The sequence below is a fragment of the Lissotriton helveticus genome, chromosome 9 (assembly GCF_964261635.1).
Source record: "Lissotriton helveticus chromosome 9, aLisHel1.1, whole genome shotgun sequence".
Lineage (NCBI taxonomy): Eukaryota > Metazoa > Chordata > Amphibia > Caudata > Salamandridae > Lissotriton > Lissotriton helveticus.
In genome coordinates this window covers 1161801323-1161828105 of record NC_136070.1, presented here as the reverse complement: position 1 = coordinate 1161828105, position 26783 = coordinate 1161801323, and the positions used below count along the sequence as shown (strand labels likewise).

Sequence of the window (26783 nt, the reverse complement as noted above, 5' to 3'; positions counted from 1 at the left end):
TGATCTAAATTACTGGTTTAACAACCCCAACGCTGGCCCTCACGCCATCGAGCTCTTCGAGACTCTTGCGAATCTGAACCTCACTCAGCATGTCTCTCATCCTACCCATATTAAGGGCCATATTTTAGATCAGATATGGTCCTGTAATCTGGCCCTGTCCTCACCAGTCATCTTCCCTTGTACCTGGTCTGACCACCATCTGGTGGATACTACCATCACAGTCACCGGCCAGACTCTCACTCCCATAATGGCCGGGGGACAGTCACGAAAATGGAATACCTATGATGCCCAGGGCTTTCTTTCCGCCCTCGCCGAATCCTGTCCCAACTTTCTCCCTTCCAGCAACATCGATCACCTAGAACAGGAAATAGGTTCCTGGCTGGAGGCGGCCAGCGACCAGTTTGCCCCCCTGGTCACTTTCCCCTGTACTAGGCATCGGTACTCTCACAGGTGGTTCTCTGATGATCTTAAGGCTTTGAAATTAAAAACACGTCAGTCAGAACGCACTTGGAGGCGCGACTATTCTGACTTAGCCAGACAGGCCTACTTGGCCACACGTAATAACTACAAATCCGCTATCAGGTCAGCAAAAATGGAACACTTCTCCAACAGGATTGCTTCAGCCACTAATAAATCCAAGGAAGTGTTCAGAGTTCTAAACAAGCTAACCACTGATGAAAGATCACTCCCAGCTCAGACCCCTACCCAGGCTACCTGTGATACTTTGAACTCCTTTTTTTTGGAAAAAGTCATCAAAATAAAAAATTCTATCCCCCCCTTGTCCAGCTCCCCTCTCTTGACCCTTCCATCAATAATACCTTGACCCTCACTACCTTTCCTGTCTTAGACACGACCTCCTTAGTGGAACTTGCTACCCGTGTGAAATCGGGCTCCCCTAATGATTGCTGCCCTCCTTCTGTTCTGCGCAGCATCTGCCTTAATTTGCCAGATAACATTCTACATTTACTCAATAGTTCGCTCACCAGTGGCAGTGTCCCTACCTCCTTCAAGGAGGCTATCTTGGTGCCCCTTCTCAAGAAGCCGGGTGCCGACCCGGCCGAGCCATCAAACTATCGTCCCATCTCCCTCCTTCCCTATTTTTCTAAAATCTTGGAGGCTCATGCCACCCGCTGCCTATCAAACTTTGTCGAATCCTCCCAGTACCTCGAGCCTAACCAGGCGGGCTTCCGACCTGCCCACTCGACCGAGGCGGTCATCCTGGCAGTTCTCGACACACTCAGGAACAACGCCGACATCGGGAATCCCCAAGCCCTCGTCCTTTTGGATCTGTCCGCCGCGTTCGACACGGTGGACCACAACATCCTTCTTCACCGTGTCGAGCAGGCCGGCATTCGAGGCCTTGCTCTCGAATGGGTCAGATCCTTCCTTACGCGAAGAACACAGGCAGTTCGCCTGGGTCCTTTTACGGCCAAAAAATCTCCTACGTTCTGCGGAGTCCCCCAGGGCTCCTCTCTCTCCCCGCTTCTATTTAATTTGTATCTCCGGCCACTGATCCAATCCCTCCTCAAATGGGACATCACAACCTTTAATTATGCTGATGATTTGCAGCTCGTTTTTTCACTTAACTCCCCACTAGCTATCAATACATTCCATGCAGTAATGACTCACATACAACTCTGGATGGACCAGAACCAATTAAAACTGAACCCGGGAAAAATTGAGCTCCTTCTCCCCGGCCTCAGCCACACCCATTGGGGCCCTCAGTTCTGGCCGCTGGAGCTTGGCCCCTCCCCTACCCCGGCTAAAACAATAAAAAGTCTGGGTGTAATCATCGACGCCGAACTTTCCCTCAAAGCCCAAGTTGGAGCGGTAATTTCACCATGCATGTTCCAACTTCGGAGGATTCGGAAAGTCCGTCACCTTCTCCCCCCTGCGGCACTCACCCAATCTGTCACCTCACTGGTACTCTCCCGTCTTGATTTCTCCAACTCCATTTACCACGGTCTCCCACTTTATCTGCTAAACCGCCTCCAGGTCGTCCAAAATCAGGCAGCTCGCCTGATCCACGGACTACCTCGATGGCAATCCGCTAAACCTCTGCTTCACAGCCTCCATTGGCTCCCAATGCATCAAAGGGTCGCCTTTAAGGTGGCATGTCTCACTTTCAAATGTCTTCACTGCCCCAGTCCAGGGTTTCTCAACTCCCTCATCCGACCCTACCGCCCCTCACGCAATCTCCGTTCCGCCCGCAAGGACCTACTAATTACCCCAAAAAATAAAACCAAGAAATTCGGCGGTCGCCGCTTCTCTCACTTAGCCCCCACTCTTTGGAATTCTCTTCCTCTGTCTATCAAAACTTCCCTCTCTCTTCTCTCATTCAGAAAACACTTAAAGACCCATCTCTTCCCATCCTTATATTAGGCTGCTTTGTATTCTGTTTTTTCTCTTACTCTGTCTAGCAGCGCCAGGAAGCTTCGGCGTTTGTGCGCTTTATAAATAATCACTTAACATAACATAACGTCGCAGGCGGTTTCGGAAGCCAGACAAAGCGGACATTGCCAAGAATCAGTGAGATGCCCTGGCTTTGGCTACGGAGGCCCTGACGGGAGAGGAACAGGCGGCTGAAGGTTGAGGGGTCACTCAGCGGTCTCGGCTCTGGCCTTTCGAACAGCGGCGGACGGCGGGAGGAGACATGATCCCCTCTGTTGGTCGCAACTCGAGCCCACAATGACGACCTCCTGGCCTATCCGGGATGGCGGACAATTTTCCTGGACATATCCTTTTCTCCTGTTCCCCTTCCCTTGCTGTTGTTTATATTTTCAATGAGTCAATGCTTCCTTTGGGTTTATGGTTCGGGGTATGGGTTCCCTCGTCCACCTTTTTTTTTAGCTTTTGGCTCTGCTCTTCCTCGGCACCGAGGTACTGTGGGCACCCAGCTGACATTCGTTCACCCTATCAGGTCGCACTCTACTCAGCGTTCCGTCTAGCACACCATCTTGGGATGACATGCGCTCCACTTAATATCCTCACGCTCAATGCAAGAGGCCTAAACAACCCAATTAAGTGACGGTCGGTCCTCAACTACCTCGAGCATTCCAAAGTGGACATATGCCTGTTACAAGAGACGCATCTCCTTTCTAAAGACCACCACAGGCTAAAATCCCGAGCTTTCCCGATACATTTATTCTTCTCCAATACCTCTAAAACAGCTGGGGGTGGCTATATTGGTCTCCCGCCTCTTCCAGGGGAGGGTCCTTCAGAAGGATGCCGAGATAAATGGCTGTCTACTTACATATCAATTCTCCCTGGGCGGGATGACATTCGTGGTAGGGTCCCTCTATGCACCCAATGATGGGCAGCTCAAGTTCCTCCTTCAGGCTCTCAGTGAGGCAGCTGCCACAACAGACCACCACATGTTACTGGGGGGGACCTCAATATTGTCTTTGATAATGACCTAGACCGATCCTGTCAAAGAACCCATCAGGCAGAGGTACTCACAACCTAGGAGCAGACCCACCTTGGGGAGCTAGGGTTAATCGATCTTTGGCGCCCCCTACATCCCCACACTCATAGCTATACATTCTACTCCGGGGCACACAAAACATATGCACGACTAGTCTATTTCCTTTGCTCCTCCTCACTCAGGGCCCATGTCTCAGACACTGATATCCTCACAGCTTCTTTATCGGATCACTCCCCGGTTCTGGCTTCCTTCCTGCTGCCAGCTTCGACCCGCCCTTAGCGACACTGGCGCCTGCGAGATACGCTGCTACATCGCACCCCTGTGGTGGAACAAGTCCAGAAAGCCATCTTAGACTTTTTAGAGCTCAACGCCAACATTGACACTGCACCAGCCACACAGTAAGGAGCACTGAAAGCAGTCTTCCTGTAGCGGTCACAATGCTTTTGCACAGACGCAGGGGATTAGGACCACATTACTTTCAGGGGAGGAGGTGTAGTATGAATGGGCATGCCTATTGTATAAGTCGGAAACCACCAGGGGGAGCATGGCACACCATGAACTACCATCCCCAGAGGCCTTGTGGTTTCCGAACCGGAAGAGGAAAGACCGTTTCGTTCTACAAAGCCCCTCCGTTTCAGAGGAACAGGGCTTGTCAATCCTTATCCTTATCCTTATCCTTATGGAGAAGTGTGGCTCAGGGGTTAGAGGCGGCAGACCCGGAATCTGAGATCGGTCCTGGACCAGGGTTCAATTCCCCGCCCCGGCGGGTCTTGGGCTAAAAATTCCACGGACTCGATAATTCTTGTCCCGGTGCCTCCTCGACTCACGGGTTCACACTCTGCGACTCTGGGCAATAGATTGCTTAATCTCCACAACGGCCCCTCGCGGCGGGATGCCTGACTTTCACCCTGTGGACACCCTGTCGGGGCTTCTCACAGGGGAATACCAGGACGGGTTCCCTAGGCAAGCGCCAGGATGCCCTTGTGGTGACAGGTTGCGCTATAAAAGTATACCTACATTTACATTTACATTTATCCGGAGTATCGTGTTTGGAATAACCGGCTGTCCATGAGGAGCGGGACCTTGAGCTCTCTGAACCCGCACCGCTTCTACGAACAGGTATTTCGACTCGAGAAACGGAGAGCCGCGCTGGAGTGCGTTTGCAATTCTCGGTCTCAAGAGCTTTTCCTTGAAATCTCGGGAGCGGGACCTTTGAGCTCTTTTGACCCCGCATTGCTGCCAGTGAAAAAGGCAGGTATTTCAGGCTTGAGACGTGGAGAATCGTGCTGGAGCGCGTTTGCCGTTCTCCGTCTCAAGAGCCTTCCTGTATTCAAACTATTAATCCTGATATCAGAGGGTGTACCTTTCACGAGTTCAGAAGGGCACCCATGACTGATTTCGAGTTTCCTTTGGCACATATCGGAGCTCTGAAAACTCGTTTATTTTGCTGCCTTGCTGAATCTGCTCAGTGATTTCCTTTTTGTAGTGTGGGCAGGAGCGCATGTGTGTTATCAACAATGCCTTGCTGATTTTGATCCTTGCTGATTTATAACCATGCTGATTTTGATTCTTGCAGATTTCATAACCATGCTGATTTTGATCCTTTCTTATTTATTTTTCGTGCGCAGGAGCGCTTCTTCCTAGTTTTCCTATCCTCGCTGGACTTTGCTGACAGCGCAGGAGCGCTTGTGTTTATTTGAACTCAGCTGTTTGAGATAACTATCCTCTGAGTAAGAAGGTTTCTTGCTTTCCCAGGATTTACTGCGGTGTTATGATTGTGAGTTGTGCGAGACTTCCAGCAATTGATTATGGTATACTTGTTATCATTAGTTCCTAACCTATGGTTTCTTTTTTCCTCCTTACCTGCGGTTTCCCTTTTGTAGACGACTCCTTGTGCTTCTGTGAGGGTCTAGACTAGATGACAACAGAATCAGGACAAGAGGAGACGTCTCTCTGGCAGAAGTTTATTATTTTATCCACTTCCCTTTTCCCTGGGGTGCATGGACACATAGTGGTGTTAACTTCACTCTGTGTGTGGGTGCGTCCTGGAGAAGAAGGGGGGATTACTGCATTCCATCGTTCCTGCTGACATCTTTCCGAGGTTGGTGGTTACATTTAGTGAAGCCGCTGACACAGTGACACTTGCAAGGAGTATTTATAGCTATATTGGCTGCTGATAATGCAGAGAGGGAGCACAAGCACGCTGAACTCACAAGAAGAGTTTCTGAATTGGAACAGATGCACCAATGCACAGGGGCTTCTCGAGCCTGGCGTCAATTATGCACGGAACGTAAACACTTGGCTGCTCTAGACCAGGACAAGGCTGCATACGCTGCCCTTAGACTTCGCCATTCCTACTATGTGGGAGGGGACGGATGTGGTCGCCTCTCAGCAAATAAATTAAGAGAGGTTAGGCAGCGACAAGGGATCCAAGCGATCCGGACGTCAGGGTGAGAGCTAGCAACCGAGGATGCAACCATAGCAGAGACGTTTCGGGGTTACTACGCTGGTCTCTATGCTGGGGACACTTTAGATAATCAGGATAGCGCCGAATACATAGCTCAGGCTCACATGCCCTCTCTGACGCAGCCCCAAGCTGAGCATCTGGAGAGGGGGATTCAGAAGCAAGAAGTTATCTCTGCGATCTCCAGGCTTAAACTAGGCAAATCGCCAGGCCCAGACCGATATTCGGCTGCCTCTTATAAGACCTTTTGTGCTCAGTTGGCGCTGATCCTGGCAACCCTGTACAATACCTTCGACCGGGAGGGAGCCATTCCCAGGGACATGCTTGAGGCGGCAATAGTGGTTATCCCCAAACCAGGGAAGGATGCAACGACATGTGGGGCATACCGACCCATTCCTCTCTTAAATATAGACCTTAAGTTATACACTAGTATTATAGCGGCTCACCTCGCTCCGTACATGACCCAGCTGGTCGACCCTGACCAAGCAGGCTTTATCCCGCAAAGGCAGACCAGTGACAACACCAAACGCATCCTTCACCAGATTGAGCAGGCGCCTCGCACTCAGAGGGAATGTATGCTTCTGACCATCGATGCCGAAAAGGCCTTCGATAGGGTGCACTGGCTTTATCTGGAAATGATCTTGTTGGCAGCCAGCTTTGGGGAGAAGCTACGGACTAGGATCTTGAATTGCTACCACTCCCCCTGGGCAATAGTTTGTGTGAATGGCCACACATCCTCTTGGTTCCCTATAAGGAGGAGCACAAGGCAGGGGTGTCCATTGTCACCCCTCCTCTTTGCGCTATATATGGAACCACTAGCACTTAGAATTCGGAAACATCCTCTTGTCACAGGTATGAAGTGTGGGGGTGAAACCCATACTATTAGCCTGTATGCAGACGATATACTCCTCTCCCTTTCCAATCCAATTGTGGCTATGCGCACCCTCTCTGTTGAACGACACAGTTTTGCTCTGGGGTCAGGGTTTAAGATATACATGGATAAATCCATAGCCCAAGGTGGCTCCCTATCGCCGGATACTCTCACCCATTTACAGGAGGAACACCAGGTGGTATCTGCATCGACAGTGGTCCCGTATTTGGGGATACAATTGGGCCCTACCATCCCCGTCACGGCTGAAATGAACTATTCTACCCTACGCAAACGAATTTGCACAGTTCTCAAAGGCTGGCTACGATGCACTCTGTCCTGGCTGGGTCGGATCGCAGCTGTAAAGATGACTGTCCTTCCCCAAATTCTGTACTTTTTTCAGACTCTTCCTTTCCGACCCCCACAGGGTTGGATCCAACGAACACAGGCCTATTGCGCTTTATATGGCACGGTCGTGAGCCACATTTCCGCCATCAAGTGGCGGTACTGCAGCCAGAGAGGGGGGTGGGAATTCCTGACATTCAGCTTTATTTCCATGCGTCCCAACTTAGATACGTAGTGGAGTGGCAACGCCTTGAATCCGGCAAACATTGGCTGTTCCAGGATCAGGCGGTAGCAGGTAGGCCTCTTCAAGGTGTGCCCTTTCTAAATCAACAACATAGACCCTCGAACCTATACGCTTCTTATATCACAAGCACTATTCTGGACTCCTGGGACCGCACAAACATTTCCAAACAACTCACCACCTTCCCGTCGCCCTTTACCACCCCGTTATTTGACAACCTTGAGTTCCACCCTGGCATGGCGGTCTCTGCCTTTAGTACGTGGCGCTCCTCCCCTGTAGATCGTTGGGTCATCTTTTTGACCTGGAGGGCATCATCCCCTTTCCACAGTTTAGGGAGCATTATGGCCTCTCAGAGCAGGAGCTCCTGCCTTATCTACAGGTTAGACACTGGGCATTGCAACCCACAATCAGACCAAACGTGCAGCGTCTGTTGACAGCATACGAGAAGTGGTTAATAACACGCACCTCAGACAAGAAGCTGATTTCTGATATTTACAAGATGCTGCTGACTACCACCACGCACACATACAACGCAGGCCGCGGCAGATGGGAAAGAGATCTGGGAAGAACCCTGAGCCACAAAGAATGGGAGGGAATCTATCATAGGGCTAGACACTCAGCGTACCATATGGGTCTCACGGAGACGCTCACTAAGGTCACCACATATTGGTACTACACCTCTGAACGCATTCACCAATTCGACAAAAGTAGAAGCGACCAAGTTGGAGGGGATGCGGGGAGGTGGGCACACTAGAACACATTCTCTGGAGCTGCCAGGTCATACAAGCTTATTGGACTCAAGTCCTAGATGAGGTGGACACACACCTCAACACGCAGATCCTACGGTTTCCATCATATGTCCTCTTGGGCCTCCCGAATACACTGACATATCTCCTTAAATCACGTAGAGGCCAATTGATCGCTATTGCTCTGGGAGCAGCGACCCAGAATATCCTGGCCCACTGGCGTTCCACTCAACCCCCGACGCACACCGGGTGGCTCCACAGACTATGGTCGGTGCTGGGCATGGAGAAGCTTACACTGACAATGGCGGGTAGGGGATCTGAATTTCCAGAGTTCTGGCGACCATTTCTCACACTGTTAACATCAGAATTCCGGGAGTTAACCTGTCCCAGGTACCTACATCTCCTTTGTCTTCCGGACACGCCAATTCCGGATGCTACACCCCAAAAGCCACGCAAAACCAGGCGTTGAGAGCAGTACTTTGTTTCCTGGGTTTTCCCCTTTTTCCCTTTTAATTTATGGTGGACGAGGGGGGAGGGGGGATGTTTTTTTTTTTTTACCTTGGACGGTTCTGACCGTCTTCTGTTTGAAGGCCCGCTCCATGCTGTTTGCCATTGGTAATACAATTCATCGCGCCCTGATGGGCTTACATGTACTATTAACGGAGCAGAGTGCCTATGTTTCTTTCTTCTGCTTGTTGAAACGAATAAAAAGATTTAAACCATTTATGCCAGTGGTTAGAGAGCGGTGACCATATTGTGGTCATTAATCAGCCATCTGATCCAAAATACGCGCAAATCTGTATTTCAACAGGGTTTTTCACGCGTATTTTGGATCAGAGGACCACATTAATGGTCACCGCTCTCTAACCACTGGCATTTATTGCTGGTAAAAGTGGGAGGTTGTTTAGCCACCATGCCCTTTGATTGTGGATTATTGAACAAAGCCTAAACTTTATTCCCATCATTTCTGAAGGGTCATTCATCTTTATACCAAATGTCTTGAAAATGGTCTAGCGGATATATACAACATTAGACCGAAACGTCGACAATCACACCTATATTTGTATTATTGGATTGAGAAATGTTGTCAGTTTAGTCGGTCATATTTCCCTATGAATATTTGGAAAAGGTGTTCACATTTGTAACAATGAAGTATTTGTAGCATCAAATCATTGTAACTTCTGGTTGCATTGTGTTTTCTATGGAATATTTTTTTTATCTTGCCGTGCCCTTTGCAATTTTTGGCTAATATAAACTTATTCTTTGAATACATATACCTGTGTTAAAATTTCTTTGCGGATTACGCAAATAATCAGATTTGTATCCGAACGAACTGAATTGCAAACTACTTGATAGAGTTTGCCAACATTAAATGCAGAAATTTATGTGAATATATGGTCTAGCAAATACCTTGTAGGCACACATACCTGCTAATATTTGAATTACCCAAGCCGTCAAGGGTATATTGGGTTTCCCACGTTTTCTTAATATTTTCTTTCTAACAAAGGCACTGATTCAAGGAACATCTTTTGTAACTGTATGAGTGCTGTGAGCAAATCGATGAATAACAACTGTCTTAAATTTAATTTGTTAAAACTAGAAGCCATCCTATTAGGCAACTACACCTATTTTTGGTCCACTGCCTGGTGGCCAGATAAACTAGGCTCTATTCTGATCCCGGTTAAAAAAGTAAAACATCTTGATGTTTTGATTGGCGACAGACTTACCTGAAGAGAACAAGTCAATAAAGTGATATCCACTTCCTTTTACACATTGGGCATCATTAGGAAAATCAAGCAGTTTCTACCTTTGACCTACTGAAAGCAGTTGTTATAGACCTTGTGCAATCCAGAGTGGATTACTGTAATGATTTATATCAAAATCTTCCTAAAAGCTTGCTGCATAAATTACAGATCCTTCCAAACTCGGCTGCTTGGATGTTTTTGAAGGTCCCCAGGTTTCCCTCTGCCTCACAAGGTGTCAACAGCATACACTGGTTGCCTGTGGGGAAGCGCATCAACTTCAAGGCCCTATGCAATACATACAAGGATCTTCATGGCTCAGATTCAGAGCACCCGAGGGAAAACTTTAGATGGTATGTACCAAACAGGACTCTTAATTCAAGCTCAGACAGTAGTGTGGCTGTTCCCTCATTCAAGCTTTCCTGCTGGGGAGGCAGAATATTTGTTATATGCACTGTGCGTGACTGGAACATGCTCCCTTTAGAACTGAAAACATCTCCATCTCTGCTCTTGTTCCGAAAGCCTTTAAAAACCAGGCCCTTTAGCCAATAGAATTTCAGCTTGTTCTGAGAAGCATTAAATGCTTTGCTCTTTAGTCAATAGAATCTGCAGCTTATCACTAACACTGTCCCTTAGAGACAAGATGCCTCCATGTATTTGCTTGCGCTTTTGAAAAATATAAATCAAATCAAAGAATAAGAATATTAAATAATAGGGAGCTTTTCTGAACAGATTACATTGGCATAGGAATATTGTACACTAAAGAAGAGTATTTTGAAATTGAGATGGAAGAAAAAACTTGCATTTTAAGTGATGAACTTAAAAGATATATAAGCTTAAATTCTAGATAGTAGATACAAAGCACTAGTATTTTAGTTGTTCTTTAAGAAAGCCTGTGTGCCCAATTAGCAAATGGCTCTGTAACTTTAGTTTGACAGGCGTAGGCAACCAAACACAAACACTAACCTATAAATCAGCAACTAGAATGTTATTGTGACAGCAAAGTAAATACAAAACAAACGTGGTCTCAGTATCAAGATACAAACCATGTTGCCTCTGCAGTTTTAACAAAAAGACTGCTTGATACCATCACCAACATCTAATTGAAACCCAAATGGTACAAATGTAATCATCCTAAAATGTGATCGCTTTAACTGATAGACCATCAATGTGATAACAAACCATGAAACCACTTGAAAGCCACTGGTTGAGGAGAGCTGATCCAATCCCCAGTCCTCTATCTAGGCGTCTTTATACTTCGTTTTAATATATTGATGACAAGAGCTGTTGTGACAGACAACAATCTGCTGTGGAGCCTAAAAAGGGGGAGTGGTCTGGAAATCCAACAGAAGGTGATCTTAATTGATAATTTGAAGTGATAAATTAAAATCTTAGCTATAAACAAGACTAGTTTAGCAGGTCTACATCACAACACCCAGAACAACTTGCAAACTTGACTTTGGGCATTCACTAGTGCTTATTTTGCAGTTTTTCCTAGGATATCCATTAGTGTGTTTTTTTTTAATCACAAGTTTGTCAAACTGCAGTCTCTCAGATGTTGTTCTAAAGCCAACACGCAAAAGCTTCAGATTTAAGATTTGGGTCCAGATCACTACTTCTTGAGAATTTTGCAGAGGTAGTGGGCAAGTCTACAGCAACATATGCACCCATGCCCAAAATTGAAATGTTGTAGCTGCCGATTGATATAAAAGTTGCCTAAGAAGAATGGAGCAAAATAGCCCAAGGATTCAAATTTTGGTGCTTGGCCATTGTGAAAATAATGTGATGTATTCGAATAAATAATGAAAAAGAAAGCAATGGTGAGTATGCAAATTCTAATTATATTCACAATAGTAAAATGATGGCCTGGTACAGCTAACACAATATATCAATGTTGGTGTAGTATTTATAAACACTGTTGATCAGATCCTTATACGCACTTTGCTAGACAGTCTGTGTTAAAACTTAAATTAAGGCTGCAAATATGATATAAATTGAGTTAAATGTGTCCATAAAAATGAGAAACTGTACCGCATGAACTAACAGAACAAATAGCTAAGCCACAGAAACAAGTTGCCCACCATGAGCCAAAGCAGATGAAACAATGCATATTCCAGCAGATATAGAGGCAACAAAGGGTTCTTTAGGCTTGTGATTTTGCACCAATAAAATAAAATCAATACTGGTTGGTGCATACTTCAGATCTAAATTCAACGCCTCAATCCTAACAAATTTTATTTGGGCTTTCATAGGCCAATAATGTAAATATGTGTGATACTCAGAAACCACGGTTCATAGACTACATAACCTCAGGCATGAACAAAATGAAAATACTGTAAAGTGAGAAACAACCAAACACAAGACCCTTACATCAATATACAAATGTATTTGAGGCACAGAACCGAAAACAAAATAGTTTCTTAAGAAACAGGCTCACCAAGGAGGCAGTCAGCTAGAGTGCTATATTTAAAGATAAGCATCCAGCCCACAAGTGGCATAGAACATTTCCCAATTGTTCATACTGTCGCATGAAAGTCCTTGTTAGGTACTTCTAGGAAGAAAGTCAATGTGTATTTGCTTTTTCAGAGAGTGGAAGATAATACTAAGCTCAGTCAAACTTTAGAATTTGTCCCACACTGTATGTGTGCTGTACAGTGCAGCACACAAGAAATGTGTGAAAAGGTAGGAGAAATAAAAGCAACTCTTCTTGTTAGCGTCTGCTTCAAGGAAGAGTATTTTTTGGGTACAAAGTACTGTTTACCACTGTTAGAAGATATGTACCACCCATGGCTTCCCCTGCTTAACACAAAGTACTGCAAAACGCTATTTATTTTACTTTCAGGCCTACTCTCCAAACACTGTTTTCCACTTGAAAGTACAGACTTTATCAACACTTTGCGCCAATTTGCAGCACTTTTTTGCAACGGCGCAAAGTACTGATAAGCCTAACTCTAGCTTCTAACAATGCACATTCTGTGATAAATGACTTTAAAATGTGTCCCACACTGCATCTGTGCTGTACAGTGCAGCACACAAGAAATGTGTGAAAAGGTAGGAGAAATAAAAGCAATTCTTCTTGCTAGTGCCTACTTCAAGGAAGCGTAATTTTTGGGTACAAAGTACTTTTACCACTGTTCGTAGATATGTACCACCCATGGCGTTCCCTGCTTAACACAAAGTAGTGCAAAGTGCTATTTATTTTACTTTCAGGGCTACTAGCCAAACAATGTTTTCCACTGGAAAGTATAGACTTTATCAACACTTTGCACTAATTTGCATCACTTTTTGCACCGGTGCAAAGTACTGATAAGTCTAACCCCAGTTTCTAACAATCCACCTTCTGTGATAAATGACTTGACAAATGCAATGAAAACCAATATTTGGAGTGGTGGAATACAAAGAGGAGCTGTAACTCAACTCACAGTATGAAACAACTTGAAATCTCTGCCAACTACTGTTCATCACCGACACAAAAAAACGTGTAGCACACAATCACCATTATAGTCAGTTTCACTTCTGTTATGCATTATTACTGCTTTAATAATAATATAAGAAGAATTACAACGTCAATAACAATAGGGATTCTTCTTCTTAATATTATTTTGAACTATCAAACATAGGCATTGGTGGTATATTTTCTTATTTATTCAACATAGAAAAAAATATAAGTTGTTATGGAATACATACCAACATAGTTTTCTACATCACTAACATAAAAGGTAGGTGCTGGTACAGAGATGCCCAATCCATCCTTCTTTGGAACTAGAATAGGTTCTGTGAATCCAGTTTCCTCCAAGTAATCAAGAGTTAGCTGGTTTCCGTTGAGCTTTAATACCACCTCTTCAGCACTAAAAAGGAAAACAAATGTTTACAGTTCGATCTTATTATCTTCATGTGTCTAGAGCTGGCACTTAAAATGAGTTACTTTGTGTTATACACGTAAATCAGGTTCATTTTATGCAATGCAAGCTGATACAATATACAGTATATCAAGGAATTCTGACATCCACCTCATCCATAGGTGAAACAAGCAGTACCAGCTATGACACTTCAGAAGACAGTAGTAGATTCAACCCTCAATAACAATAAACCTTTCAATTTACAAATTGATATTTCCAACTTAAACCATTTTGCTCACAACTGAAGCAATGCCTCAGTATTGCACTGTAGCAAGACAGCCTTTGCTGCACACAAGTTGCATTTGGAAAATGAGGTATTTACATTTTAACTTAATCAAGTGCTGTGTTTGCAATCGTCAGTATGTGCAAGCACGCCCCTGTGTCTACCATTAACTTCCCAACGTAAAGACGATGCGTTAAATTTAACTTGTTTAATTTAGTGCAGAAAAACTGCTGTACGTGGTAGCATACAGTTTCGGTCTAATGAATATATCCAGCATCCTGGGGTTTTTTAATGATTTGATTTAGCTGAGGCCATGATGAGAGAACGCTGAAAGATAAAGTTTATAATTGTTTCCTAAATAGCAGGAGGAAGCAAATACTTCCCTGGTCCTCTTGTAAAACTTTCCCAAGTTGTCTACAATCAGCTGTCCTATGGAGAAACCAAACCTTCCCAACAGATGTCAACTAATTCGCTGGGGTTTCAGAAGCAGTTGCACTCTTGGGCTTCATATAGGTGTTGATTTATACTATGGGTGTATGATGTTCATGCAATTGCTTTCAGGTAATTAAGTGAAAATTAAATACAATGATGCCTTTTTACATTAATAAACATGGCATTTAGCACTATATTTCGGCATGAAATGTGTTCTTTTGTGCATGTTGGATGCGAGGATGCAATTTGCAGGAAAAAACATAGGGCCCCATTACGATGGCTGACGGACACCGTAACGGAAAACGGGACAAACTGCCAGAGGTGTAGCGGTCCCGTAGGCCAATTAGGATGCAACCGCCACCCTGGTGGCCGCACCCCGCATCTTTTACATTGCGGCGGGCGGTGCGGTAAGCAGCACCCGCCGAAATGTAAAAGTTGCATGTTGTGCAGTAGCATGCACGACGTGAAAGGCACCGCGCGGTGCACGCCACCTTGTGCATGCCAATGAAGGGGTTACCCCCCAAGTGCAGCCACCCCCTCCCCCTGGGGGCACGCAACGGGCCCCCAAAGACATTTACCGTATGCCTTTCCATGGCGGAGTCTCTTCCATGGAAAGGCATACGCACTGCATACATCATAATATGGATGGCGATGCCTGCAAGGTACCGCCACCATATTGTGTGCCTTTTCTACCCGTCCGGCAATCCGACCGGCGGAAAAGCGGCGAACGGACTTGCCGTCCGCCGCAGTACCCCCGCCATAGTAATATGGCGGGAGGGAAATTGTGGTGTGATGTTGTGCGGATCGCCACCGCCCGCCACCGCTCGCCGGGCGGTGGTGATCCGCACAACATCCTAATGACCCCCTTAGTGTTTAAAACTTAAGTAAAGCGAACAACAGTAGTTCACTTTCTGGCCATTCATGTTGTTTTTGCACTATAAATTTGCTGTGAATGCTGCGTAAATACGCAATGTGGCATCATTTCATTCATTTTGGTTAATAGACATAACACAAAAATCCCCAAATTGCACACATTTTGCCAGTGTAATTGAGATATCACCCCCAGCCTACTTTATAACATTTCAATATGTCTTTGAGATGTTACAGTGATAAACCATTCAGAACGTAGTTAACTATAATGAATGTTTGAAATTTGACTACAGACTACACAAAAGCCAGAGTAGCCTTTGCTGTGGGCATGACGTGCATATGTTTGGAGATAGATATACTGGTTCAAGCTGGAGAATTCTTCACTATCTTTGAAATCTAGTGCTTCCTTTTGGTGGCATCCATCATCAATGCAATTTTCTTTTTAGCCCCCCTTTCAATAGTAGCTTTTTACCTTTCGCCAAGGCGAAAATCCATCTACATAATTTCAAGTAGTAATTTAAATTGGCCATAATGCAATTTTCTTTATTCGCGGCTTATCAAGATCAAACAGGACTGCCAGTACCTTATCTTTATTTAGAGGTACAATGAAGATACATCTGAAATGTATTGAAACAGTGCTTCTCTTTTTTACAGATTTGGACTGAGGGGTTTATTTAGACTTTGATGGAACAGAAGCACTTTCATAAATTGATAATGCTCCAATCCAGCGAGCTAGCAGGTGGAACTGCTGTCCTTCTGCTGACAAAGAATCAGCTGATCCATGGTGGGAAACCTTGACTTGATGGCCTGTCATCTACTGGGCTGCCTGTTCCTAGGGATGGTTACACCAACCTACGTAGGGTGGGTAAAAGTAAAAGTAAAGTCCACATTTGTAAAGCGCACAATCACCCGTAAGGGTCTCTAGGCGCTGGGGGGCCGTCGGGAAGATTAAGCGAGCTATTGCCCAGAGTCACATGGTGCTGGGCTAACCTGCCGCCGGAGCCGGGGATCGTAGGAGTTAGGGGACTGTTATTCGTTCTCCCTTTCAAGGCCCACCAGGCAAAGAACAAAGGCTAAGCAGGACAAAACACAGGGTGGTCTGCTGGACATTAACATTGATAAAGGGCACTTTCAGCACTAAGAGAAGAAAAGAAGCGTATGGCCCCATGCTGGTCAGCTTACCCAATGATGTACTGAAATGTCAGGGTTATGGGGTTCTTAGACAGGGGTTCAGCCATTTGGCAATGGCCAAGCATCTAACTACACCTGCTCCTGGTGGGGTTACTTATGTATCCATTTAGCTTCCCAATGCTAAAACACAACATGTACTTCCGTGGAATAAACAGGTGGGTTGAAACATATCTTCTGCGAAAGAACTAGATGCCCTTACAAGGGATGAGTGTGGGGTGAAAGATGTGTGGGGTGAAAGATTCTCATTACTAAAAGAAAAGACCTTTCATGGGATGATTTGGGGGAGGGGGGTGAAATATACTCATTATGGGTGACATTATGTGAATATTGAAAAATACCTGTGCCTATGTTTCAGCTTCCTTGGTTGTGTGAGTGGTTGTGTGAGTGGTCGTGTCAGTGTTTGTTGGTGTGTTGTGGAACTTGATTTTAGTTATTCTGTGCTCTAACACTGATTTATGTTCGTCTGGCCAATTGGTGTGGTTTGGTGGTGGTTATAATAGCACCATTCTTTGGTTCTCCTTTATACATGCTCCATATGACGATGACATATTTATGGGGTCATTTATGTATCTTTTTGCTTAAAATATACCTTCTCCAAATCTACTGGTGTTGCCTGCATATTTTTACAGGTCAACTTGCTTCACAACAAAAGGGTGTCTAAATGTGGCATGCAGTCTTTTAACAGGGAAGCGCTGGAACTAACATCAACAGAAGTATAAATACCCCCTGAGATGCTAACAGTAGAAACCTGGTAGAACAGCTTTAGTTCTATTATGGCTGAGCTAACTGTCAGTGATCTAGGTTGATATTTTATAGGTAAAGTGTTGTATGCTCCTGAGATTTTGAACAGATTGAAGGTAACTAAGTTGTGGTCAGCATAATTATGGACTTGGCCACACATCACCTAGCGATAGCTAGCGGAAGAGAGTACTGATGCTAAATATAGATGCTGAATAACAAAGGCAATAAATAGGATCCCTGGGGACTTAGTTGGATCAAAAACTGATTGTGTGTATGCAAATATATGCATGTATGTGATATTTGTGTAGCAGGTCTTTAACTTAAGGGTATTGTGACACTGTCCGCAGCTTAAAAATAGGAGTTTAGTTTTCTTTTCTATCATTTTTAGTGCAAGCGGCGTGTTTGAGGTCATAGAAGTAGGGAAGTCTGCCAGCCTCTCACCTTTAAATCAGAACAAGATTCTTAACAAAGTGAGGGAGTTGCAGATATCTGACTGCGGTAACAAGTATACCATATCCTACATTTTCTAACCCCTATTATAGTAGCATTTTGCACTCCTTTTCTACAAGGTTATCACTAATATTAACACACATGTTACATATTGCCTTCGTTTCATCAATAATTTAGATCCACAGTGCTGATTCTAACTGTACTCTTCATAGTTCAATTGCTTCAATATTTTGCCTGAGCTCTTGTGTGATACTGCAAAATGTATCTAATCCAAAAAGTTTGTACGGGATGGTAAATCAAGAGAGTTGTATGGAAAAGTGTACTGTGATTGACCAATCCAATATAATGGATAGAATAGGAAATTAGAGGTATTTGGCCCTGTAAACAGGCACTTTTTTGTGGGAATTCACTCGAAAGTGGAGTACATGACACAATTTCCTTTCAAGAGTGGGCTACTACAAACAATAAGAAGGAATCCAAGGACCTTCCTAGAAGGACATAAGCATCTTTGCTACTCTTCTCCTTTAAATCTGCAGTAACCTTAGAATGAGGTCTCCAACATGTTCTGTAATAACAGATACTTATGTTTAATGAAAATAATCCCAAGCTGCTAATAATATTAGTGCTGTAATCGTGAATGTGTCAGACAAGATTACATTAGTGGCCACCAAATGAACGTTTATTAGCAGTGGTCACGAAATTCACCAGGCAGGGCTGCCAGCAGCAAAGTAAAAAAGGTTTGACAATTCAGAATGCCTCTGCATGGGTAATACATAACAGCAATAGTTGCAATGCACCTGGCAAAAAGAAAATGATAGTAGTTTTACCAGTCTCCTGTGATGTTTCACTCAAATATCAGCTTTAAATAGACACATGCTCGTCTAGAATACACACTGTTCAATTTTATTAAACATATATTGTATTGTAAGCACATTTATAAAGCGCGCTGTAACCCTAAGGGCATCCTGGCGCTGTGATACACGTATGTTACCAACGGCGCCTACTATATTAATCCAACCAAGTAAAATCTTTTAATTTAGTAGGCTTGGCTACATAGGAGAGCTACTTACAGGTAGCAGGAGAAACTTTCTCTAGAGCAAGCATCTCCTTATGGCACAGGTCGCTTGATAGAGTGTGGAAGTGTCTGGTGGTGGGATTCCCTCTGCTCACAAGACTAGCTTAATTTGAAGCATTTCCCTACTAATTTTCAGAAAGGACTTTCTGAATCTCTTTTCAATTTTTTTCAATATTTGAAGAAAAGATGTCAGACAGTAAGCCAGTTGCAAATGTTGCCAGACCACTGTGACCTCTTTAAGGTACACACAAATGCTTGGTTAGAGGTTGTGCTCCCATTCATTTGAACACGAGGCCCTACTTTATGACTGGATGGTTATGCCAACGTCCTCTGTGGGCAAAGCCAAGGTGAGATGTTAAACGCTGTGTTTTGTTGCTTCATGTGAAGAGCCCAGCTCTTGGTCCACTTGTCTACCTGGGCTTATATGTCACTCTCCAAGCCCCCTGGGAGAATGGAGGCCCACTGCACGTGGCTCAGTCTGAATGGCAGATGTTTTGAGTTGCAATGTTTTGCAGAACTCTTGTTCTTGAAGCAAGGGGTTAACATTGCAATAACCCCGTCTATTTACACTTATTCTGAGCCACTTGTATCCCTTTGCTCCATGGATTGGCAAAGTCTTGTTACAAATCCTCAAGAAGCAGGCTCATCTTCAGCGAGGACCCTGCTCCGCTGTCTACTACACCAGACTCCTTTTCAGCGCTAACCTCATTCCATTCCTGAAAAGATATATTTTATTAGTTGCTCTGAGATCTGGGGTGAACACAATTCTGATCATTCGCTCAAGTTCTATGGCCAGCACCAGATTGAAACATGTTGTGCAGGATGGATGAAAGAAATTTGTTAGGTTGTTTCTGCTGAACACAGCAACTAGTATTCGGGCATGCTAGTCCTCTCTGGCCTAATCACTTCAGTCAAAAGGCTCCCCTCATCTTAAGAAGAGCAGGACCGCCAGCGTCCACTTGTACCAGATGCACACGAGGCTCGTTGAAGGGCCATCAAAATGTATAATCTTCACAGGAGTCCACTTGCAGCTTAAGCATGCACTGTCTCGGATTAGCTTTTCCATTTATATAGAACCCGAATGTAGATGCTTTACAGAGTTGTGAGGGACTGCTGGAAGCTCTTTTACTTTCTGCATTAAAATTGTGAGAGCCACAGATACAACTTCAACAAAGCATTTCAGATAACTGTGATGATGACTCAGTGGTCATATTTATTTTCCAAATAAAGTGTATCATTACATATGCATGATTCTTCAATTATATCCTTGTAAACATTTTGTTGATTTGTTTTTCATCCAAGTTTTGCTGCGTTTTGTTCTCATCCAGAAATGGATCACCAATATTCTTTTTTTGCAAACAAATTGATTCTTTGGGTGCTTTCTTAAAGAGGACATCCACATGTAAAGTGCCTAGAAGCAACAGTGGCATACGGGTGATAGGAGTGAAAGTTTACTTCAGCCCCTCAAACTGTGAAAGAGTGAAACCAAAAATACTGTATTTTATTTTCTACAATTTTAACTCGGTTGGAGCTCTTCGTCTCATTTTAAAAGTAACACGATTTAAAAAAATGTTTTTTTACCGTTTTTGTGCAAAGTTACAAAAAAAGGTTTAAATATTATGGTATCCAGTATGGAGCTTTGTGCAGCTCAGCTGGGCTTCCCCCTTTCCAGTTGTCTACTAACACCATGAACCAGCACGTTTTGTATTTTGTTGCTCAAAAAATTCCTAATCCATGTCACTACCATAAATCTGAAACCGGAAATACTTACTTTGCTCTCGAATCTTCTCTATGCAACTTTGCCAAATAATTGATCAGTAACTTAAGAAAACAACAACATTACACATATTGAGTCTGCCTGGAAGGGCCCTCTCCAGAGCAGAGAATACATAATGCACATTCCTGGCGTCACAACATTTCTTTCACCTGTTAGTTGGATTGCCATTACATTGAGAAATACCAAGACCTTTTTTTTTTTACAGCGCCTTGGTGTGGCAGACGCGTGCTATTTCGCGCTTAATAATAGCTGCCATTATGATTCTTATCACTAGCCTTTATATAACTTGTGTTACCTTTTCCTTCTATGTTTCTCTGCCACAAGGCCCATAGCAGCCAACCCAGTTTCTATTTCCACCCATCACGCCAAACGCTCCCCTGAATCTTTCAGGCCACGGGAAGCCAGCAAACCACAACTCTAGGCAGCATGTAATTCCATTCTCTCATAGTGTTCAGCACTCCGAAAAGTGCATTTGTGCACCTTAAAGCTGAGCTAACATGCAGGATAAATATACATTTACTCTCAGTGTGTTAGAAATGGTGTCTCTAGTTGGCAGTGGTTTGCAATCTGTCCAAGTAGGGACCCCCACTCTAGTCAGGGTAAGGGAGACACACAGCTAATATAACCCCGGCTCACCCCGCTTGGTAGCTTGGCATGAGCAGTCAGGCTTATCTCAGAGGCAATGTGTAAAACATTTGTACCCACACACAGTAACACCAGTTTAGAGAAATAGCCAATATTTATCTGAATAAAACAAGAACAGAACTGCAAAATTCCACCATACTCAAGTCAAAATATCACTTTTAAAGCAAGTTTAGACCATAGAAATCAATATAGGCGTTTGTTTAAACATAAAGTACCTTAGATGTGTAAAAAATCTAAGACGTGCCAGGCCCAGGGGAGGTGAGGCGCTGGAAAAAAGCAAAGCATTGTGTCAGTTCCTTACTACACAGGGGTAGTGATGCGTTGGTTCCTTACTGGCAGAGGAGGTGATCTGTTGGTTCCTTACTGCTAGGCAAGGGAGGTAATTCATCGTTTCCCTACTGACAGGGAAGGTGATACATCAGTTCCTCACTGGCAGGGGGCGTCAGCTGCTGGACATGCAACCTCGGTTCTTTATTGCGATGCAGTGTTGATGAGGAGTCGGCGTTGAGGGAAGATGAGTTGAAAATCAAGAAGAATTGCATCGATGCAGCATCGGCGATGCAGGCGACGCCTTGATTTTGTAGCCACAAGGCAGGTCCTGCGTCGGAGTTGGAGATGGGGTGCCACTGACGTCGGTGACACAGCGCTCCGCACTCATACTGCGGTGATTTTTCTGATGTGCTACGACTGCGAACTGGGGCTTGCGGTGAAAGCCGTGGTCGATGCTTCCAGCAGGAGCCACGCTTCGTTGCAGGCAGCTGCGATGCATCGATCTTGTGCATCGAGAAAACATGCACTGGGAGTCGATGCATGGATGTTCTCTTTAGATCACCAGGTTACACTTCCAAGGGCCCAGGAACTGGATTTGGCACCACTTGGCAAGTCAGGGCTCTCAGCAGAAGAGCCCAGGCACTGGTAAGTGAAGTCTTTGATAGCCCTGAGACTTCCTGGTAGGCGGCAAGCACGCGCAAGCCCTTGGAGAACCTTGGATGCAGGATACAGAAAGCAAAGTCCAGTCTTTTCACTCCGAGGACAGAAGTAGCAAGCAGCAGGTCAGCACAACAACGCAGCAGGCAGAGTGGCAGTCCCTCCTACAGCATCAAGCTCTTCTTTCTGGCAGAACATCCTCAGTCCAGAAGGGTTCTGATTCTGGGGTGTCAAATCCAATACTCCTACCTCTTTCTGCCTTTGAAGTAGGCAAACTTCAAAGGAAAGTCTTTGTAGTGCACAACACCCTGCCTTTCCCTGACCTTGCTCCAGATACACTACGGGGGGTGGTGGAGACAGCTTTGTGTGAGAACAGGTACAGCCCTATTAAGGTGTCAGTGGCAACTCCTCCCACCACTCTAGCTCAGGAAGGCCCATCAGGATATGCAAGGCACACCTCAGCTCCCTTTGTGTTACTGTGTATATTGAATGCACAAGAGCCCAACTGTCAGCTAACCCAGACGTGTATTCTACAGACAGGCAGAGGCACAGAATGGTTTAGCAACTAAATGGCCACTTTCTAAAAGTAGCATTTTCAAACATGCAATTTAAAAACCAACTTCACCAAAATATGTGTTTTTAAATTGTGAGTTCAGAGGTCCCAACCTCTAAATCTATATATACTCCCAATGAGAAATTACACTATTACACTATGTCAAGGTAATCCCCATGTTACCCAATGGGAGAGATAGTCAAGTACATGTCCTACCTTTTAAATACACTGCACCCTGCCCTTGGGGCTGTCTTGGGCCTATCTTAGGGGTGACGTAGAAGTGGTAAAAGGGGAGGTTGATGGTTTGGGCCTAGCAAGTGAGTGCACTTGCCAGGTCGAATTGGCAGTTTAAAACTGCACTCACAGACAATCCAGTGGCAGGTCTGAGACATGTTTGCAGGACTACTCATGTGGGGGGCACAATCAGTGATGCAGGCCCACTAGTAGCATTTGTATTTACAGGCCCTGGGCACACCTAGAACACTTTACTAGGGACTTACTAGTGACTCAAATATGCCAATCATGGATAAACTAATCATCCATTCCATTTTAAACAGTGAGTACTTGCACTTTAGCACTGGTCAGCAGTGGTAAAGTGTCAAGAGTTCTTAAACCAGTAAAAACTAAATGCAGCACACAGTCGAAAACAGGAGGACAGAAGCAAAAAGGCAGGAGAAAGCATGCCAAAAAATGACAGGTCTAACAAGACAAGTTTGTGCCTCTTATTACAGAAACATTCTGACATCAGAAAATGACGCATCCATTTGTGTATAACAAGTCATGAAAGCAACTTGTGACATCCTAGTCAGGGCTCGAAAATTCCACTCGACCGCTCGCATAGTCGAGCTAAATTTAACAAGGTCAAGCTGTTTTTAGGTCCTACTCGCCCTTTCTGCTCGAGTAGGAAAATTCTGGGTCTGTGAAAACGGAGCAAACGTGACAAGATAACAAGATCTAAAGGCATTTTTATTGCTTACAAAGTTAATGAGCAATAAAGATGCATTTAAATCTTGTTATCTTGTCACATTTGCTCCACTTTCAGATACAGAGGTCAAGTAGGTTGCAGTTAGGTCGAGGACTTTTTTTTAAGGTAGTAGTCCTGCAGGACTAGTAAAAAACAAATGGGATTTTTCGAGCCCTGCTAGTGCTTAATGGGCACATTCGCCTTCACACAGTGTGAAAGAAGGTGTTTAGGAGCTCAAGCCTTGTTTGTGTATAGCAGTAGTTTTTAAAATACAAAATCACTGCACAGACACAGTACTTAGTCAAGTTAAGTCAAGTCAGAATTTATATAGCGCACTACATACCCAGAGGGTCTCAAGGCGCTTGAGGAAGGGGGGGAGGTTTACTTATCGAATATCCAGGTTTTAAGCTGTTTTCTGAAGGCTAGGTGGTTTTGAGTAAGGCGGAGGTGGATGGGAAGGGAATTCCAGGTTTTGGCCGCTAAGTAGGAGAAGGATCTTCCCCCCATGGTGGCTTTTTGGATGCGCAGAACAGCGGCGAGGGCTTGGTTGGACGAACGCAGCTGGCGGGTGGGGGTGTAAAAGGAAAGGTGCGTGTTGAGACAATCAGGTCCAAGTTCGTATAGGGCTTTGTGTGCGTGGGTGAGGAGACGGAACGTTATTCTCTTGTTGACGGGGAGCCAGTGAAGGTCTTTCAGGTGAACGGAAATGTGGTCTGTGCGGGGGATGTCTAGTATGAGTCTGGCTGAAGCATTTTGGATGTGTTGGAGTTTTTTCTGCAGTTTTGCGGTGGTACCGGCGTAAAGGGTGTTTCCGTAGTCCAGACGGCTTGTAACCAGTGCGTGGGTGACCGTTTTTCTTGTTTCGGTGGGGATCCAGCGAAATGTTTTTTTGAGCATGCGTAGGATGTTGAAGCATGATGATGAGACGGCGTTGACTTGTCTGGTCATCGAGAGTGAGGAGTCCAGGATGATGCCCAGTTTCCGTGCGTGGTCCGTCGGTATGGGGGCTTTTCCTAGGGCCGTTGGCCACCAAGAGTCGTCCCAGGCGGAAGGGGATGAACCTAAGATGAGGACTTCCGTTTTGTCCGAGTTCAGTTTCAGACGGCTGTGCTTCATCCACTCGGCTACTTCTTCCATCCCTTCATGTAGGTTGGTTTTGGCGGTGGTTGGGTCTTTGGTGAGTGAGAGGATCATCTGAGTGTCATCAGCGTAGGAGATGATGTTGAGGTTGTGTTGACGTGCGATGGTTGCGAGGGGGCTCATGTAGACGTTGAAGAGGGTGGGGCTGAGTGATGATCCTTGCGGGATGCCGCAGATGACTTCGGTGGCCTCTGACTTAAAAAGGGGGAGGCGGACTCTCTGAGTTCTTCCAGCGAGGAACGAGATGATCCAGTCCAATGCTTTTCCTTGAATTCCGATGTTTCTGAGGCGTTGTATCAGGGTGCTATGGCAGACTGTGTCGAAGGCTGCGGAGAGGTCAAGGAGGATGAGGGCAGCTGTTTCTCCGTTGTCCAGTAGTGTTCGAATGTCGTCTGTTGCTGCGATGAGGGCGGTCTCGGTGCTGTGTTTGGCTCGGAAGCCAGACTGTGAGGAGTCGAGTGATTTGTTGGTTTCGAGGAAGGCGGCGAGCTAATTGTTGATGGCTTTCTCAATGACTTTGGCAGGGAATGGGAGGAGCGAGATGGGGCGGTAGTTTTTGAGTTCGGTGGGGTCAGCTGTGGGTTTCTTCAGAAGGGCGCTGAGTTCGGAGTGTTTCCAGCTTTCTGGGAATGTGGCGGAGTTGAGGGAGCAGTTGATGACGTCTCGGAGATGGGGTGCGATAATGGAGTCTGCTTTGTTGAAGATGTGATGGGGGCATGGGTCTGTAGGGGATCCTGAGTGGATGGAGTTCATCAGTCGAATGGTATCTTCTGTGGTGATTGGGTTCCAGTCGAAAAGGTTATTCGGAGGAGGTACAGGTTCGGAGGTGAGTGGGGAGGACTGGTTTACGGGTTGGTTGTCAAAGCTGTTATGAATGTCGGCGATTTTGTCGTGGAAGAATGAGGCGAGGGAGTCGCAGAGGACTTGAGAGGGGGTGATGTCGTTAGAGCTGGCGGTGGGGTTGGTGAATTCTTTGATGATGTTGAAAAGTTCCTTGTTGTTGTGGGCGTTGTTGTCTAGTCGGTCTTTGAGTGCTGATTTCTTGGCTGTCCGGATTAGTTGGTGGTGTTTGCGGGTGGCGATTTTGAAGGCGGCTTGGGTGATAGTGTTTGGGTCTTTTTTCCAAGTTTTCTCAAGGGAACGACAGAGCTTCTTGGATTTCTTAAGGTCATCGTTGAACCAGGGGGCGTTCTTGCTTCCTTGCTTGATTTGATGTTTTTTCAAGGGTGCTAGTTTGTCGCCGGTTTGGGTTAGCCATTGTGTGAGGTTGATGGCGGCTTGGTTAGGGTTCGTTGAATAGGCAGGGGGAATTTGAAGAAGCGATGTGGAGATCTGGTCGATGGTGATTTTGTTCCAATTTCTTCGCAGAGTTGGTTGAGGGTGGTTGTGGATCGTGGTCTTATTGTAAATGAAGTGGATGCAACTGTGGTCCGTCCAGTGGAGGGGTGTGGTGTGAGTGAAGGAGATATGCTTGCTGGAAGTAAAGATAGGGTCGAGTGTGTGTCCTGCATAGTGTGTGGGGGTGTTAACAAGTTGTTTGAGTCCGAGATTGGCGAGATTGTCCAGAAGGGTGGTAGTGTTACTATCGTTGCTCTTTTCTAGATGGAAATTGAGGTCTCCCAGTAGAATGTATTCTTCCGAGGGGAGGGCGTGTGGGGTGATGAAGTCAGTGATGTCTTCGCTGAATTTTGTACGGGGTCCTGGTAGCCTGTAGAGGAGGGTGCCTCCGAGTGTGGTCTTGGGGTCGGTGTGGATCTGGAAGTGAAGGTGTTCGGCGATAGCTAGATTGTCTTCTGAGCTGGTTGAGACGCGGATGGTGTTCTTGTGGATGATGGCGATGCCTCCTCCTGTTTGAATGGTGCGGTCCTTACGGATGATCTTGTAGCCGTCCGGGATGGCTATGATGATGTCTGGATGTCTTACAGGTAGCAGGAGAAACTTGCTCTAGAGCAAGCATCTCCTTATGGCACAGGTCGCTTGATAGAGTGTGGAAGTGTCTGGTGGTGGGATTCCCTCTGATCACAAGACTAGCTTAATTTGAAGCATTTCCCTACTAATTTTCAGAA

The 26783-nt window shown here is 45.3% G+C and overlaps 1 protein-coding gene across 2 annotated transcripts in view; it reads right to left on the bottom strand.

Annotated features, from left to right (window-relative positions):
- The window catches only part of PHF2 (PHD finger protein 2), a 506159-nt gene that overhangs the window by 148212 nt on the left and 331164 nt on the right, over positions 1 to 26783 (bottom strand). For both annotated transcript variants that reach the window (XM_078661615.1, XM_078661616.1), the window contains exon 4: positions 13518 to 13678. In XM_078661615.1, coding sequence (XP_078517741.1) covers positions 13518 to 13678 — 161 coding nt within the window. The remainder of the gene's footprint in view (positions 1 to 13517; positions 13679 to 26783) is intronic.